This window comes from Mustela erminea, chromosome 1 (assembly GCF_009829155.1).
Source record: "Mustela erminea isolate mMusErm1 chromosome 1, mMusErm1.Pri, whole genome shotgun sequence".
In the NCBI taxonomy this organism is placed as follows: Eukaryota; Metazoa; Chordata; class Mammalia; order Carnivora; family Mustelidae; genus Mustela; species Mustela erminea.
Genome location: NC_045614.1, coordinates 202,464,661 through 202,483,100, shown reverse-complemented (window position 1 = coordinate 202,483,100; position 18,440 = coordinate 202,464,661). Strand labels below are relative to the sequence as shown.

General features: G+C 41.7%; 1 protein-coding gene and 1 long non-coding RNA gene across 8 annotated transcripts in view; one reads left to right on the top strand and one right to left on the bottom strand.

Annotated features, from left to right (window-relative positions):
- Nucleotides 1-7,011: 7,011 nt before the first annotated feature.
- LOC116596175 lies at nt 7,012-8,129 on the bottom strand. The gene is made up of 3 exons (XR_004288042.1): nt 8,024-8,129; nt 7,737-7,837; nt 7,012-7,467 (listed from the first exon to the last, which is right to left on the bottom strand). It is a non-coding gene; the product is annotated as an uncharacterized LOC116596175 (long non-coding RNA).
- The window catches only part of APP (amyloid beta precursor protein), a 263,764-nt gene continuing 253,337 nt past the window's right edge, over nt 8,014-18,440 (top strand). For all 7 annotated transcript variants that reach the window (XM_032353260.1, XM_032353250.1, XM_032353243.1 and 4 more), the window contains exon 1: nt 8,014-8,641. In XM_032353260.1, coding sequence (XP_032209151.1) covers nt 8,072-8,641 — 570 coding nt within the window. In that variant the 5' untranslated portion in view covers nt 8,014-8,071. The remainder of the gene's footprint in view (nt 8,642-18,440) is intronic.

The window sequence follows — 18,440 nt, the reverse complement described above, 5'->3', positions numbered from 1 at the left end:
AAAATCAGGATGAAATTGCCACTTACACAGAGAACTGCTTCTCAATCCCAAGGGAGGATAAAGCCTGAGGTCATGCTGTGTTTTGGTTCATGGAGACTAAAGGTTACACTGGATGGTTATTGCTGAAAACTAATTCCTAATGAGAGAATGCTCATCACTGTGCTTCCTGGAGCTCCTCTGTCGTGGCTAAAAGAATTATCTCTTATGCATATCATTTAGGTGCTGAATTATTGAGACTAAGGTGACAGTATTAAAGACTTGAGTTACTCCAACTGTTTCTAATATCTTGGTCTACCTTCCTCAACACACATATCACCTGCATAGGCCTGTTGGAGTTGTTTAGATATTTTGGTGGAAAAGCACCAAACCATGATGATACAATCTGAGGAAAAAAAGAAAAACATTTCCCAGTAGCTCCCAAAGAGTTGAGGCTAAAATGTAAAATGCTACAATGGAGTTTCAGCAAATCTATGACTTGTTTTCTTACATAGGCCAAAATCAGTACTGAATTTGGTATTTTCAAAGATTTAAGCCATGGTTGATGCTAGGGCTCTAGAATCATCCAAAAACCAAGACTTGTGTTTTCACCATTTCCCCTGTTGATTTCCACCTTATTTTATTCTTCTTCTCCAAAAGGCAATGGTCTGCCTGGTTCCCTTTTTTATTTAGTATAAATCTCTTACTAGGCTCACAAAGTCACCAGAACAAGGTGGTTATTGGACCCTAAGCTCTGTGAAGTTTAGATAACAGAACCTGTTTTCACTTGCTAGTTGGAAAATAGAAATGACAACATTCCTTTTTTAGATAGGGCTCCCTAACCTTTCCTTTATTTTTCTTTTTGTACAATAACAAGGGCTGACAGCGCCTCTTGACACCATTAGCAGTAAATGAATTTTTCAATAAAGACTAACAGAGAAAAACTATGGGAATTTAGAGGTGGTTTTCTTTCTTTTTTTTTTTTTTGTTTTTTGACCCAGAGAGCTATAATTTCTCATGTCTTTACTTTCCATGTATTCTTTATGAGAAATATCAGCAAAAGCCTCTTAAAATTAATCCAATAGCTGTCTCTTCAATTTTTTTTCCTGGAAGGCTTTGCTCATCGATGGAGAGGTCCTGGCCACTCTTAAGGGCCCCTACCCAGGAAGATGAAAGGCAGTACAGTGAACTCAAGTTTTATCCTGAGGCATATCTTTGTGAACTTAGCAATACTTCCTCCTTTTACATGAGGAACTTGAAAGAGAAGCAGGCTCAAATGTGATTGGATTCTATCCATTTCTCCCCCAAACTGGGAAGACGCTGGTCCTATACTCACATTTGTGTATTATAAATATTCAAAGACTCTAATGAGTTCTCTTCCATATAACATATATTATAACTCCTATTTTAAACTTTCAGGATGCTTTTTATGGCATCTGTTATGCCCTACTTTAAAATGTCTGTCAACCTATTATTTCTACTTTCTTCCTTTATTAATCTCTCTTCAAGGTCATGTGTGGAAGCACCTTTCAGCGGCAAGAACCATCCGCTTTGACAAAGACCTACACTATAAACCTTCATTATTGCAAGGGTCTAAAAAAAAAAAAAAAAAAAAAAGTCCAAGGATCCATTAAAATGCCTTCAAAGCAGAGTTCCCTGAAGCTCACTTGGGGCAACACTAGTCTCAGGAGTTAATGCAGTAAACAAAAACAAAAACAGGGGAGAGAGAGGGATGCTGTATAAAGAGGTATAAAATTCAAACCGCACGGCAGCATTTTTAAGGGTGGTAGGTAGCATTCTAAAATAAAGATGCGTATTTAATTTCTTTGAACCACATATTTCTCAAACCTCTTTGATTACAGAAATATTTCTGTTTACAAACTGAACACTTAGTAACATACTGCTTTACAAGGTTTCCCCAGGACACAGTTCGAAATTGTGGTAAAAGACATTATTCTTCCCATTTTTCAAGGATCATTATTCTAGCTCATTCATGTATTGACAAATGACCTTGAGATAGAAATGTAACTCATGTCCTTCTCACACTGCATTTACAGGAATATTTATGGTTCATCTCCCAGGTACCACATCTCTAAGTGACGAGTTGGTGGTTATAAGTAAACACAAGACAGCTCTGCTCTTTTGGGATATCATGGTAACTTCATCTGAATAGTTCTCGACTCATCTGCTGGGGACAGCTGCTAATCATCACAGACCACCGCCCTATCGCATCATCATCATTTATCTCCCCTTCATCACCCTTCGGTCTTCATAGACCATGTTCAAGTTCCTTCCTATTGTATGTACTTCCTATCCCTGTCTCCAAACAAACTAGAAATCAAATGTGTTACTTCCCTCACTAATATGTAAATAATGGTGTCCAGGTGAGACAGAACTGTATAGAAATCCCTTCTCCTCCACACCCTTCTGGTGGGGTTAACCCCACTCACCTCCTCATTTGTGGCATGGGAGGTGAACCCAACACAATCACAAGCCTTCAGTGAGATCCTGCATGTAAATTCCTCATCTTGGCACACAGCAATCCTTTAGTCTTATTAGGAATGCAGTGTCCTACCATGTCTTTTCACAAACTTTTTACAAATCCCATCCATGGTCCGTGCCTGAAACTTCTGCAATTCCCTATTTTTCCCAATCAATTCCAACTTTTCACCTCCAATTTCCCTACATCTTCCCCACTGACAGACCTTCTTTGAGAAATGTCAGAATCTGTCAGATTGATTAGGACCCTGTCATGAGTGGTAATAGCCCACTGCTGCCCATTCCATCTGACCTAAATTCTTCAGTCCTCAGACATTAACTGTGCCCCCCACAGCTAACTCCCCATTACCAGCCCCATCATGAACACTCTGGATGTATTTACAGGGTCCTTCCTTAGAATAGCCTCCTTCTTGCTCCCTATTCTTTTCTTTTTATCAAATCCCCTGCAAAAAAACCTTCTTCCTGATGTCCCTGATTAACCCTTTCAAGTGCTATAGGTTTATGACTCTCATTTTCTTTTGATGCATTCATATACATACACAGGAATACTTAACACAAAGTTGTACTTACTGATATGTCTTCCACTATGCTGTTCTTTTTAAACTTAAGTTGAGATATAATTTACACATAACAATGCATTAGTGTTAGGTATACAATATGACTATATATACACACACGTATAAATATACGTGTGTGTGTGTGTGTGTGTGTATATATATATAAAATGAAACTGATTACCACAGTAAGTTCAGATAACATCTATCACCACCATAATTACAACTTTTTTTTTCCTTTTTTTAGGTAGGTTCCATGCCTAGCATGAGCTCATGACCTGGAGATCAAGACCTGAGCTGATATCAAGAGCTAAATGCTTCACCGACTAAACCACCCAGGCACCCCTTTGTGATGAGAACTTTTAAGATCTACCCTCTTGTATACAATACCGTATTGTTAATAACAGTCACTGTTCACTATGCCTTTTTCCTCCCAGATATTTTTTTCTTACATAAACATAAGCTCTTTAAGGGGAGTGAATGTATCAGGCTTTTATCCTTCCCACAGTAGAAGAGTACAAATATTTGATTGATCCACCAATGGAAAAGACTTTCATTCCAGAAATTCTATTTACTTTAATGGGAATAAATATCACATGGGACATTTGGGGGATACAGAAAGTCAAGTGTTTTCTTAGGGACAAAAGCTATATACTGAAAGCCTACGAAGCTTTTATTTGTTAGTTAGATGGTTTGTGTGCTTTGTCATTCAGGATGTTGTTTTATTTATAAAACGTGTTGGTGAATACTTAAAAGCATATCTGCCTAGAAACCTTCCCAATCATTTTAGGGTTAGGTAACACTTCTCTGGCTATCGTCTTCACTAGGATTTTGAAAGTTGAGTTACTTACCAAAGATTCTAGAACTTCTCTCTCCTTAAAGAGGTGAACTGAAAGGACAATCCTAAGTATGATTTGTGTGGAGATAAAGAGGTCTTCAGCACCTTGCAGCAGAACATCCCTCAGCTTCAAAGTCTGTCCCCCTGTGGAGTGCTGGCAATGGCCCCAGGCCATGGCAAGCTGTGGCTTCTGGCAGCTGCTGGGGGAGTGACTCCTCTTCACCACGTGATGTAATCTTCCATTCTGCAGGAGGGACCAGCCCTGTGAAATCCTCTCAGCACCCCTGGCAAGCAGCCCTTCCAGTCCTTTCCATCTGCAAAGAGGATGTCACAGACTTGCAACATGCCCTTGGGAGTGGTCAAGGTTTTGCCCAATTCTTAGCATATCACTTAATTCTACAGCTCCGTCCCTTTTTCTCCCACTCAAGAAAGCATATTGGAATACAAATGAGTAGGCTGATAAAAAAGTCACCTTGAATCTGTTCTCATTTATGGTTTTTTTTTTTTTTAAAGTAAATCATTCACGAATTTGGGACTTTTATTGGCAACATATTACTTAGGGACCCACCTAAGTAACACTGGGTTGACAGCTACTGTGCTAACTGCCAACCCCTGGCAAGGTCGATGCAAGGTCAAAGGAGGACTATCTCGGTCACTAAGTGACAGCTAATGTGAATAGCTATTCTCTCAAGAAAAGAGAAATGATTTCTATGGTCAGTCAGGCACTGTATTAGGCACCTTCTGAGTTGGGCACTATACCACCTGATGAGGGGGGATTTTCAGTAACAGGGCTCTGGTGGCTTCCATAACTATTTCCAAAACTGATGTGTAGCTGTCAGGATTTCTCAAACCTTGAACTCTTTTCCACCATCACATATTGCTGCCCTATTCAAATTTCCTGAAGAAACAAATTGGTGTAATTTTCATACAGTCTCCATTAAATCTTCCTGCTACTGGATTGATTTTTTACAATTCCTATCTCTCGGGTAGGCATGTATGGCCTATTCTTTCTTGTTCCTCCCCCTCCCCTTTTTATTCAATAAGATAAGGGAATATAGTCCTTGTAGGAACCTCGGAATTACCACCATTATTCAAAAAAGCTATGCAAGTCAGCTGTCAATAATGGTGCCCCAGTGAACACTTGATTTTTGTTGTCCCATTGAGTTACTACTGAATTATACCAAGTCCATTTGCAAAGCATGATTTACTTGAATTTTCTTTTTAAGACTTTATTTATTTATTTGAGAGAGAGAGGGAGAAGGCACATGAGCGGGGGGGTTGGGGGGAAAGACAGAGAAGCAGACTCCCCGCTGAGCAGGGAGTGGGACGTGGAGCTCGATCCCACAGCCCTGGGACCATGAACTGAGCTGAAGGCAGAAGCTTAACTGACTGAACGGCCCAGACATTCCAGTGACTTACTTGAATCTGACCCCTGCCTCTGAAGTAGTTTTGTGTGATTGCAGAGAACTCATTTTAAAGGCCCATGAATGAAGGCCCCTGAATGACTGAAAAAAAAGGGCAGGTGAAATGTCTCATTCTCTGCCTACAGGCAGGTCTGTTACACAGGTGTAGTCAACTGCAGGTAAGTTAAGTGCTAATTATTCATTTAAAAATTTTTTTACGTCCATTTATTAGAAAGAAAAAAAAAATCTTCCTATGTGAAAAACTGCACTCATTATTAAGAGAAAATATGATGAAAAGCTTGAATGCTATTTACAGGTTAGAGTTCTGTAGATATTGAAGGCTGCAATGAAGATAAAGGAATAATAATGTCCTTTCGTCAGTGAGAAGGTAGAGAGAAAGATGAGAGAGAATACATTTCAATATCTACTTCTGGTCTACAAAGAGGAATCAGCATGAAGTTCTAGAAGGGAAGACAGGTTAAGAGGCATGTGAAACTCTCAAGTATGTCATACATAGTGCCATCACAGGGAAAACCAACTCTATAAGCTTGATTGTGGCCTTTTAGATTCCAGAATTGTGAGAAAATAAATTTCTATGGTATGGACTAGACTAGTTGCTTGGTCACGGGGGTACAAAAAGGACCTCTAAATGGGAGGTTAAAGGAAAGGAATGTGAACTTTCAATGGGGCAAGAACTTTCTAGTAACCCTAAAGCTCAGAATGCATCGTCTAAAGAGCCAGCGAACCTCTCACAAACTGAGGCATTGAAGCCTCTACCCCTCGGAATGCTGGTGTGGAGTTTTCTTACCAATGGGTGGTCACTTCCGTCCACAGTTCTGCAGGGTTCTTCTGGCTACAGATGTTCTTGCATTTCCTGCTCAGGGGATCCAGAAGACACCTCAGGGCAGGAAATGGCATTAAATGCAGAACAGAGATAATGGTTGAAAAGTAAAAACCATCAGGATCTCAGAGCAGTGGTAGAACAGAAGAAAATGCAGAGAATGTCCATCATTCTGACAGTCCGGAGCTAATCATCTTTCCTTGGGGAACATCTTGTCCAAGGAATGTGTGAGTGCCCTGAATTTCAACAGGGGAATTTCAACAGGGGAAAGAGAAAATGCTAAATCTAAGAACTGTTATTTTTACAGATCATAACTTCACCTCTGTATTTTTGAGTTTGTACTTAATAAAAACCCCATACTATTAAAAATTGCTTCCTCTTCTCTAGGACCGGCTTTCTGAACATGCATTCTGCATGACACATTGCCCAGAGCTCGGAAGAAGCCCCATGATTTGTTTAACATTCTGCTGTCGCCACCTTAAAATATTTAATTCTGGGGGTGCCTGGGAGTCAGTTTAGCACCTGCCTTCCGCTCAGGTCACGGGGCTGGAATCCAGCCCCACATAGGGCTCCCTGTTCAGTGGGGAGCTGCTTCTTTCACTCCCAATCCCCCTGCTTGTGTGTGTGTGCGCTCTCTCTCTCTTCTCTTTGTCAAATCGATCAAATCTTCAAAAAATAAAATATTTAGTTTTAGACAAAGGGTGCTACTTTTTTTTCATTTTGCAGTGGACTCTGCACAATTTGTTAGCTGTCGCTGTTCCCTCCCCATCTCGGAGTTATACTGCTTTTTGCATTCAGATGCCTTCAATCGTTCGTACAAACCTAGGACAGAGGGAACTGGTGTGGTGGTAAATGTGTGTTGTTCTTTGCTGTTGGGATTTGCTTAGCTTCAGCTTCCTATCTTTATAACTGGGAATAAAAGGAAGGACCTCACTGGCTTTTGGAGGAATTAAAGAACATAAAGCATGTAAACAAGTTTTACCCTATAACAAGTATTGGCTATTATTTGTTGAAGACATTCAAAGAACAAGGGAAAAAGTAGCCCAAGGGTCAGGACTGGATGGCTTGAGGAGGGAATGACAGAAGACAACATTTAGGGGAGAGGCAGATGAATGTTCACTTCTCAGGAAGGAAGTCAGCATCTTCCTGGCTGAGCCTTTATCCCAATGGCCAGAAGCTGGGGCTTCATTCCTTGCCACTAGCACCGCAATGGACGGTGGCTTAGTGACTTGAGTTCCTTCAGGTCAAGAGCAGGGCTGGGCAGTTCTAGACCATTCTAGCCTAGCTAAACACTAACCGGGCATTGGATGGTTTGTGCTTAATCTAGGAGAAAGTGGCTTCCCAGCAGGTTCATTTCTGTAATTTAGGACAGACACAATGAAGAACAAGGTCAGAGTTTGAGGTCAGGCGTTCTTAATCATGAGGGTCGAGGAGGCATCATCTCCCCAAATCTTTTCCCTTCAAACGTTCACTTCACCCTCATCTCAGATGGATGTTACATCCCTACCTGATACAAACAAACAAAAATCCCTGCTGACCGTTCCCTTCCCCAAACCAAAACCACAAAACAAATAAGCAAACTTAAAACAACAACAACCCCCTCCCAAAAACAAAAAAAAAAACACCTTCCTTCAAGGAGAAGTAATAGGTCGCCCCCTTGTTCGCCACGTCCGGTGCCTTTCTCCTTTGGTTCGTTCTAAAGATAGATATTCCAGGTTGCTCCTGGCTGCTTTTGAAGGGGTAAAAAAAATTAAAAAAAAAAAAATTCAAAAAATGAGGCGTCTACTCTCTCAACAAGTAAAGAAATTCTATTTCCTTTAAGCTTGTCTTGTTCCTATTCTCTGCCAGAAAACGCCTCCCCTCACCAAACCAAGGCAAAAAAAAAAAAAAGGAAATGCGGATAGAAACGCACCCCAGCAGCAGCCCTGATACGACATCCCCGAGAGGCCTGCGGGGTCGGATGAGTCAAGCTCACGGGGACGAGCGGGGGAGCGCTCCCGAGTTTTCTGGAGCCCAGAACGTCCCTACGACTCACCTTTCCCTGATCCCGCACCGTCCTGTCTCCTGGCCCCAGACTCTCCCTCTCTCGCGCGCGGAGCCCGGGGGCCGGCGGCCGGGGCTGCGCGTGGGGAGCGGAGGAGGCGAGGACGCCGCAAACCTGTGGGCGCCGGGGGCGCGGGCCCCTCCCTCCCGGCCCGAGCGTGCGCAGCTCCCCGGCGGCTCCGCTAGGGGTCTCTCTCGGGGTGCCGAACGGGGTGGGGCTGGATCAGCTGACTCGCCGGGCTTCCGAGCCCAGCCGCCGCGCTCCAGCTCCGTCAGTTTCCTCGGCAGCGGCAGGAGAGAGCAGCCGGGGCGGCGCAAGCAGCGGGGCCCCCGGAGACGGCGGCGGCGACGGCACCGACAGAGCCAGGGCGCGGCGGATCCCACTCCCACAGCAGCGCACCTTCGGTGCCCCGCGCAGGGTCCGCGATGCTGCCCGCTTTGGCACTGGGTCCTCCTGGCCTCCTGGAACGGCCTCGGGGCGTTGGAGGTGGGTGCCGCGCCTCGGAATTGGAGGGAGGGATACGGTGGGAACCCCATTCCCCCAAGTCTTTAATCCGAAGAAGCCGGGGGCAGCCCAGGGGACCCCTCGCCCCTCCACGTCCCACGCCCCCGCTTGCGGGCGCCCTGCGCATCCGCGCCTCCGGCCCAGCCCTGCCCCGGGGACCGCGCGCTTCCGGCCGGCGGAGAGGGAACTGGCGAGGCGTCGGGCTTCCCGGTCCGCGCGGGTTTCGGGGCGAGGAGGGGTGAAGGATCCTGAGCTCGGATCCTGACTCAGTCCCGGCCTCGCGGGCGGGGGCCGGGGGAGGCGAGGGACTTCCAGATAGGGGGCAGGGGGACGGGAAGCACGTGGGGGGAAACCGAAAATGCAGCGTCCCTGGATCCTGTCCTCCGCTCTCGGTCGCTGCCCTTCTCTGGGGCCCCGGGGAGGAGTCAGGACAGCTCGGGAAGCAGCCCCCTACCCTTTGCCTTTTCCGCCCCGCTTCACCTTCCCTTCTCATCCCCAGCACCCCTTCCCTTCCGGACCCCCAGTTCCTTCCCTTTGGCGGCTGCTCGCTGCGGCCGCCTCGGTGCGACCCCATCGGGGTCGCGCACCACCTTCCGCAGGCAAACTTTGTACATTTTGCGTCTCCCTTTTGTGTTAAGTTGAGAGAGATGGGAGGGGTCGGAGACCCACGTGGCCACCTCGCACCTTCCCCAAGCCTGGGACGGCCCTGGCGTTCGCTCCGCACCTCTAGCTTCTTCCGGAGAGGGAGAGGTTCCTGCGAACAAAAGCCGCGACACCCCGCCCTCGCCAGCCCGGGGCGCGGTGGCAGAGGCGGCCGCCTTGGTCTGTGCGCCACAGCGAGGCTCCCGCCTGACTCCCTTCCCGGGGCTGCGCGTCTGTCCCGGAGGGGGCTGGGGCGCTGCTTGGGGCCGCCGTGGCGGAGCCTCGGGGCCCCTCTACAACCACTCGCCATCCTCTCCGGGGCTTGCAAATTCTGTGCTGGGCTGGAAAGTCCTTGGGGAGAAATATGCGGACAGTGGGGTGTGCGTCTGGTACGGGTAGTGGCGGGTGGTGGGGAGGCACGAGCTCTCCCCTCCTGTGCATCAAAGGAGGCGTTTGTCTGATTAAGGCGCGGCCTCTTCCCTGGCAGCGAGCCGTCTGGTTTAGTCCCCGTGGGGGCGCGAGCTGCTGGGGAGGGTCCTCGGGGCCTTTCTTTTTAGGGTGCAGATAAAAGGATTGAATTGAGTGAAGATTAAGACGGAGAAGATGGCGCCTCTGCAGTGCAGCAAAGAAAAGCGGTGTGAAGGCTGCAGCCTGGTGAAATCCACCCACCGCTAGGTGTATAACAAGTCTTCTCCATTCATCCAACTCTCGAACATTCAGCTAACGCCTGTGCAAAAACGACTATTTTTCTTTTTACCTAAAGGTGCTAAGAAGTTGTTTGTGTGACACTTGGGGTATTTCGCATCCTTTGGGTTCCCATTTGGTATCTTCCTATTTGCAATCTCGCCCAATTTTTCCAAATTTTTTTTCCTCCTTTTCCAAAAAACAAACAAACCCAAAAAACAAAAAACACCAAAAAACCAACCTCACAATTCTTAGACCAGAGTTTTCTGTATTACGCTGAGGCTATGCAGATTAACACAGCACAGCAGTTTTAATCCCTAATTTACAAGGTTATTGAACTTTTTCCCCCTTCTTTTACGTGTAAGTGGCTCAGAAATCACCCTAGAACTAGTTAAGACAGATTGATTCAAGAGGCGAAGCATTTAGTTTTCTATATTTTTTTAAAAATGCATTTATTAAGGGTTTTTTCCTCTGGTTAATTTATTCCTACTAGTATTTCTGTTACTTTCCTTACTGTCTTCCTACACCCTAAAAAAACAAAAACAAAAAACAAAAACTCACAAATTAATTAAAAGCATATCACAACCTTTATTTTTGAAGTTTTTGCCAAAATGTAAATATTTGACTTTTTTGGCCACTGGTTTGTTTCTGTATAAAAAGAGGCATCATGCAGGCAAATACGGTTCAGAATTATTTTTGGGCTTGTGTGCATTTCTTTGCTCTCTCTGCCATTCTTTTGGACATTTTTGCTTGTTATGGCCACTTCCCTCACAGAGTGGAGGTGAAATTCACATTAGTCCGTTTTGCAAAGCATTGGTGGAAGGGTAGGCAGTTCACTGTTATGAGGTTTGAGGGGGGTTAATTCAGCTATATTTCTGTCCACTGAAAGATGTAATTATGAGTTTATGTCTTGTAGGGCTTAGAAAATAGGTCTACTGCAGGTGGCTCTAAAAAAAAGAAATAACTAAGGGCAATGATAACGGGGCCTCCACTTTTGGGGTTATTACCGGAGTTGATTAATTTGCCTGGTGTACTGAGAGAGTATGAAATTAAAGGGCCCTAACATACTTATTTAAACTTGCTTCTTTAAATTTGAGTTTACTGTATTGAGAGGTTTAGCCTAAATAGGGGGGTTTAACCTAGAAACTGAATTGCTTTGATCATGGTGCTAATTCACAGATTAGAGATACCTATTCATACTGACTAGTACTGCCTGAAAAGTAGACATTTGTACGCAGAACCGTGGAGCCCAGTTTTGATCGTGATCTATAAGGAGTCACTGTTTCTTGCTATTAAATGTAAAGTCATGGACAGCCATCAGGGCACAAAAGCTTCTCTCTACTCACCCTAACCGGCAGAGGCGCCTGATGGCACTTGGGAGGCTATTAGTACTGCAGAGAAGTATTTCAGATCAAATAGCGACCCCTGACTCTGATTGGGGAAGGCAAAAGGAACACGCAACTGAATACATTACAAGGTTAAGTTGGGAATGACTGATTGAAAAACAATGCAAAAGAAATAATGTGGTCCAAACTGAACAGTGGTTTGAAGAAAAACATATCCTGTGAATAAGGCTTTCTCCGTGTTGCTGGAAACTCCTTATTTTTAATGGTCCTGTTTATGGCATACTGGAGACGTCTGTGTAGATATTTGTATGAAGATGAAGGTTGTCAGTCATTCCAGAAATAAGCATAGCTATTATATGCCATTCTTATTCTATGGTTGCTAAATTGTCAGTGAAGAAATGCAATAAAATTCAGTCGAAATGTACATTCTGTTTCTGCAAATTTGATCTCGGTGGAGACTATATTACCTTAAGACACTTAGAAAGCATCTTTAACATAGTCCTCCTTTACTCTCTGCTTTATTATGTCAATTAAAAATGCAAAAATAAACCTTATGAATGTAGTTGAAATGTAAAGCTCTGGGTTGGAAGGTTTAATTTGACTGCATTCCCTTGCTCACGGGAAGTTTGCAGACTAAGTAGGAACTAGAAAGTGTTAAATACCAAGAGGAAAGTACAGATTAAGTGGTTTACTGAGTAAGAGCCGTACAGTGTAAACATCTATATTTAAGGAATAAAGGAACAATGAGATGAGATAATCTTAGAGAATTTCCTGGTAGTTCATTTCCAGCCAGCGTTGTATCCCAGGTCTGGGGAAGGGACTGTAAGTCTGCATTTACAGAATTTACAGGCCTCTCCCAACCTTTCCCCTCCTGGGAAGGAAAACACACACACACACTCACACACACACACACACACACACACACCCCTGAGGGTGTGGGTGGAGCAAATGTGGGGTTTCATTTTCTTGAACTCTCCATCTATTCACTTGGGACAGTTGTATTAATTCTCTTTTTGGGCCAAACCCTGTCCTCAGCTCTGAAAATACTGTGAACAACACAGTCTATTCGTTTGTGAACCTTCCAGTCTAGTAGGGAAGACAGACAAGAAACAAATCACAAGTTTGTGTTCCTGAAGTGGGACAGAAACTGAAGCTGAGACGGAAGGAGGGGGCGGGGTACACTCTGGAGAGGAGTTGGGGTTTTGGAATAAGGAGCTAAGGGGGACGGGGCCGAAAGCAAGATCTAAGGGTTTTGCTACTCTGTCCTCAGTAGGAGCTTGACCCAGGGAAGTGAGTCCATGAGGAAAAAAGTGCCTCACTGGCGCACCAGGAGGAGAGTGGGAAAATAAAATCTTATTTTTGTGTTTTGGTTTTTGCTGGTAGTTTCTGCATCTCTGTGTTCTTCCTTATTGTGAAATGGTTTCCTTCTCAGAGTGGGCTCCCAGGGAGATACAAGTGTGTGGCGTGGGGATTCATGCTAACTACTGCCCCCGGCAGGTCTTTGGAAATGCCATCTCCCTGTGTCTCAGAGCCAATGTACAGACACCCTCAGGAGGAGGGGCTGGACGGAGCTGGAGGGGTGGCAAGCAGAGGTAGTCAGGTGAAGGAATGAGCAGGCCCCCTTACTGAATAGCAAGTTTAATCAAAATGCTTATTTCTTAATATGTTGTTATTAATTAAAAAAAAAATAAAGCCAACAGTACCTAAACATTCAAACTGAATTTGCAAATGGAAACCATAGTGAAGGGGGAAAATGTTATGTAACTATTTCTTCAGTGTAATATGGACAGCTTAAAAAATAACCATTTCTGTGAGGGCCCTAGTTTCTTCTGTTTTTTTAATATATTTTCTTCTTCAGGGTAATCCTGATTAATAGACATTACTGCCACTGTTTTAGAAGTCAACCAAAAATTGGGTTAGAATGAGAAGTAAGGTATAACCAATATTGATTTTATTCGTATTAGTACTGTGGGAGTCTCACTGATAGTATAGTTGGTTGACACATAGTTCGTGTTATGCGCATTATATACTGTATTCTTACAAGAAAGGAAGCTAGAGAAAAGATGTTAATTAGGCAGATCATAAGGAAGAGAAAGTACATTTGCAGTACTTTACTATATTTAACAGAAAAAGTCTGATAAGTGCACCCACACAGTTCAAACCCTCATTCAAGGGTCAGTGTAATTCATTTAAAAAAAAAAAAAAGGCCTTGGACATGTTCAGCAGTTCTATGAAAATGTGACACGTGGTAGATTAGTTAGCTGACTGTTGAAAGTGAGTGGAGACAGAGGACTTAGGTTCACATATATGGAATTTTAGCTGCAGTAAGGAGCTTAGATTTAGTTGGGCTTCATTTTTGAAGAAACCTATGGGACAGATTTAGCTTGAACTTTGCTAGGATTATAGTATTTTATGAAAGAAGGTAGTACTTGAATGGGGAAGATGAGAGGTTTTTTAAAAGCCTGGCTCTATGGAAAGTAGTAGAACTGTTCCCACATTTATAATACTTATTTCGATACCAGTGTGAAGTTAGGCAGGCAACACGTGATTGTTGGGATTCTCACACGTTCAAGGAAAGTAGCATTTCACACTGATCAGGATCTTGGACTGGGCTTTCGTCTTGGCTCTGCCCCTTTTGAGCTATTGACTGTGGGCTAGCTCCATACCTCAGTTTTTTCCTTTGTAAAATGGGGATATCTCTATGTGTGTGTCTGTGTGTATAAATATATGTATGTAAAATGCTTGGAATAGTACATGAGTTAATATATATAATACGATGGCACGTTAGAGGCACTGTCTTATAGTTACTGCTGTATATGATGATGATGATGTAAAATGGATATATTTGAGTCATACCTGGTTGAAAGTTAAAAACAAACAAACAAACAGGAAAAAACGCTGGTATGATATTTTACTTAATGACTACCTTAACTGGCCAGCTTAGATTACTGCAGGACATTGGCAGGTCTCTAAAAAAAAAGATGAATTTTATTTAAATTTTAAAATGACAGTACACCTGGGGATAAAAATATATATGTTTATAAAAAATTTTAAAAAATTTTAAAAATAAAAATAAATAAAAAAATAAAAATGACAGTACAGATAAAATTTTTAGACCACATGTTTTAAAATTTCATTCACTAAATTGTATATTTTATTTTTCAATTGGCTTTTTTGTAAAACATCAAGATAATTTGTGTTCATTGAAAATTTTGAACAGTGCAGAAATATGTAAAAAGCATAAGCAGTTTTTATACCAATGGAAAGACCTATTTTGAATGTATGCATGTGGGCGGATTGCCACATCTGTCTGATACTGAACAAGTTTGTGTACTGGCTTGATTATTAACTGTGCTATTAGTTGACTATCAGCTATGCACAAGGACCTATGAACAAGCTTGGTTTAGTTTTTAGCAAAATGTCTTCTAAAAAAAATTATTAAACCAGTTTTCCCCATCTAGGCCAAAATGGAAGATTTCAAATGCCAGCAAAAGATTTTGGTCTTAAAATGGAAGCGTGAAATCATCTTCACCAGAGTACAAGAAAACCAGAAAGCAAACTGCGTGAGAATGCAGCATTTCTATAAGAAGTAGTTTTTAAAATAAAATGAATGATATTATCCGGCAGATGATGACTGTCCCATCTTTAAAACTTTATAGTGATCTTCCTAATTAAAAGCATACTTTGAGAAATCAGCATAGTTTGTTTATTATATAATAAGAGGTTTTCAATCTCCATTTCAAAATGAAGCTGAGGATATTTGAGGTTGAGGAATGACTAACACATGGAAGAATCCATAAGCAAAGTACGAAGGAATTTATGTGGGTTTTTGTTAACACCAACTTTGTATTTATCTTTGTCCTACTCAATCAGAAAAAGTGGGTTCAATTAGGTGAATGTAATTATGTAGCCATGTTTGGAATAAACATCAGCGTAGAAGCCCTGAGGAGTGAGTGAGATGGCACCATAATCCCATGTATAGGGTCAGTGAGCAGGGACAAGGCATAAGCAAGATCAACGTTTCAGAAAAGGGAAGAGAACAATAAGCCTGTTTTGTAGATGAACAAATTCTAGAATCTTAAGGCCTTATTAATTATTACAAACAGTGTATCTTTGAATTTCCAGATGGTCTTTCTCTTTACTTTTTCTTTCTGGGTTCAGATGGTTTTTAGCTGAGAAATTTGATTGAGCAAGAAAAGTTACTTTTTTGGCTGGTTACTTTTTTGGTTAATATGAAATTGTTTTGGTCTAATTCTCTTTCTTAAGAGAGTCTAACAATTTGTCCTATGCTCTCAGTTTGCTTCATGTCATGTCGTGTCTTCCTTGAAGAATGTTAGGGTGTTAGGCAGTCATCCAAGATGATAGAGACTGATACATTACCTTGTAGCCTCAAAGACTACTTAATGAGAATAAGAGATCTGGTATATCAAGAAAAGTCATCTGTGATACCTGAAGAAATGCATTATTATTCTTGTGTCTTTGTTAAATTTTGACCCTTTAATGACTGTAATATATTTTGACTATGTGGAGATTCTTTGCAGGAAGAAACACAAGAGATTTAATCCTACCGTTGGGGCATATTTGTGTACCTTAGATCTGACCCCTCACCCCCAAACTTTTTTGTTCAGTGTTTCCATGTCTGTATGTACTTAATTACTATAAAATTAACGAGGCAACGTAATTTTGTTTTAATCGAAAATAGAATAGTGTTTGTTTATTAAGACTTGATTAGTCCAAAAGAGAACTTTTTATATCTGCCCTTACTATTGGATAAATTTTCATAAGCATAATTACTGTTTTTATACATAACCCTACTCATTTTATTAATGGAATTTATAGGTACCCATGATAAAGAAAGACAATGTGCCATCTTAACCATATTTATTGATTTTTCTTTTTATCTTTCAAAAAAGAATTATCCTCATTTGCTTTGAAGGTTGCCTTTATTTATTTATTTATTTTACTCTTTGAGAGAGAGAGAACGCAAGCAGGGAGGGACAAAGGAGGAGGGAAAGAGAATCCTAAGCAGTTTCCACACCCAGCTTAGAGCCTGAGGCTGCTGGATCTCAGGACCCTGAGATTGTGATCTGCGCAGAAATTAAGAGTCAGACACCAACCCACTGAGCCATCCAGGCTCCCTGAAGGTTGAACCTTCAAAACTGGCACAAATTTTTTGAAATCTCAGCAAACTCTTCAGACACTAACATTAACATATCTCATGAAAATTGATATTTGAGATAAAATCTTTCCCATACTGATGCTCTTAATTGCTTATGATGGCTTGTTTCAACAAATACAATTTTGCATATTGGTTTGAAAACATAAGTGATGCATTCTTAAGAAACTCCCATAGAACATTGGGGAGGGTATGTGCTATGGTGAGTGCTGTGAAGTGTGTAAACCTGGTGATTCACAGACCTGTACCCCTGGGGATAAAAATACATTATATGTTTATAAAAAAAAAAAAAAGAAAAAGAAAAAGTAAAAAGAAAAAAAAAAGAAACTCCTATAGAAACTTGCAAATACGCAGATTGATCATTCTAAGAATAATTTATTCACAGGTATTTATATATTAAATTTATTCACAATTTAAAATTGAAATTTTTATAGAAAGGTTAATAGCATTTTTACATACACAGAGAGACAGATTTTTAAGGGCACAACCAGCAAAGGAAAACACACTTTTTCATTTAACAAATACTTCTGAGTCTCCTACCCTTAAGGGAGCTTATAGTATTGTGAGGGGTAACAGAATAAATAGCATACAGTAGCGAACTAGGAGAAATTTGAGTGAGGGGTATCTGGGGAATGCTGTATGGAAGTGTGTTGTGGGGTGATCTTTTATGTGATACCAGGAAAGTTCTCTGATCTCATCCCTATGCAAATGCAGACTTAGATATTTGAGGGAGAGAACTATATATTCACCATGATGTAGGAGAAAAACTGGGAACAGGGGGATCTAGAGTGGTGAAATAATTAAAAAATGTTAATGGTTGGGTAGAAAAATTAATACTGATTGTGATCATAGTTTACTATACCTGTTTCTTTTTTTTTTTTAAAGCATATTTGTATATTTTTAAAATTTTTATTTATTTGTCAGAGAGGGAGACGGAGGGAGCACAAGCAGGGGAGGTGCAGGCAGAGGGAGAAGCAGGTGATCCCAGGACCTCTGGATCATGACATGAGCCGAAGGCAGGCGCTCAACCAACTGAGCCATGCAGGTGTCCCTGCTATACCTGTTTCATCACTACCACTGCATTTAGTAGTAATATTTGATAAATATTTTCAATGAGAACTTTAGAGATTTTATATTGTGGTGATAAAGAATTTATGTGTTTAGTTCTTGACATTTGAATTAACTTGTGTCTAAAAAATTGTGAATGACCCTTCACTGCAAGTGCTGAGGGAAAATTAAAGCCTTTGAAATAAAATTTCTTCTTTCAGCCTTTCCTGAAATATTTTATTGTGAAAAAATTTCGTAAATGCTATCCATAGCTTAATGTTCAGTCATTTGCAACTCTTTAAGAAATTCATTTGGCCTAGCAAAAGTGTCTCGTTCTTGAAATATTGCGTCAGTCTTGAGATTGCTTGCGACAGTTTCAATTGAGGGTGGCAAGAAGTGATTTTGTTTGAATAAGATTTGTATATTGGAATTAAATTGAGTTACCATCAAAATGAAAATTTCATTATCATTGTCTTTTTTCAGTGTGCTGCTTTTCTGCTTTTTTACAGCTAGTATTTACCTCTTACTTTAGTGTGAGGCAGGATCAGAATTGGCCCTTTAAGACAAAAATTAAGTTCTGTGACTTCTGTTCTCTAAAAGAATTGGACTGTTCAAGTTCATGGGCTTGAAGCCAATCCCACTATATGCTATTAACTTGACAGACATTGAAAATCTAATTGAGGTCATTATGATTAGCCTTATATCTTGCCAGTGTTTTTTCTCAGGCTTATTTTTAATGTTACATGTCAAGTGTTAAATCCTCTTACACCCCAGAGTCCAGAAAATTTAAATCCAATAACAGTAAACTATATTTTAAAATCCTCCAGTTGTTTTGTGGGGGGGGGAACGTTCTTGGCGAGCTGATGGGACATGGGAATGTGAAGGC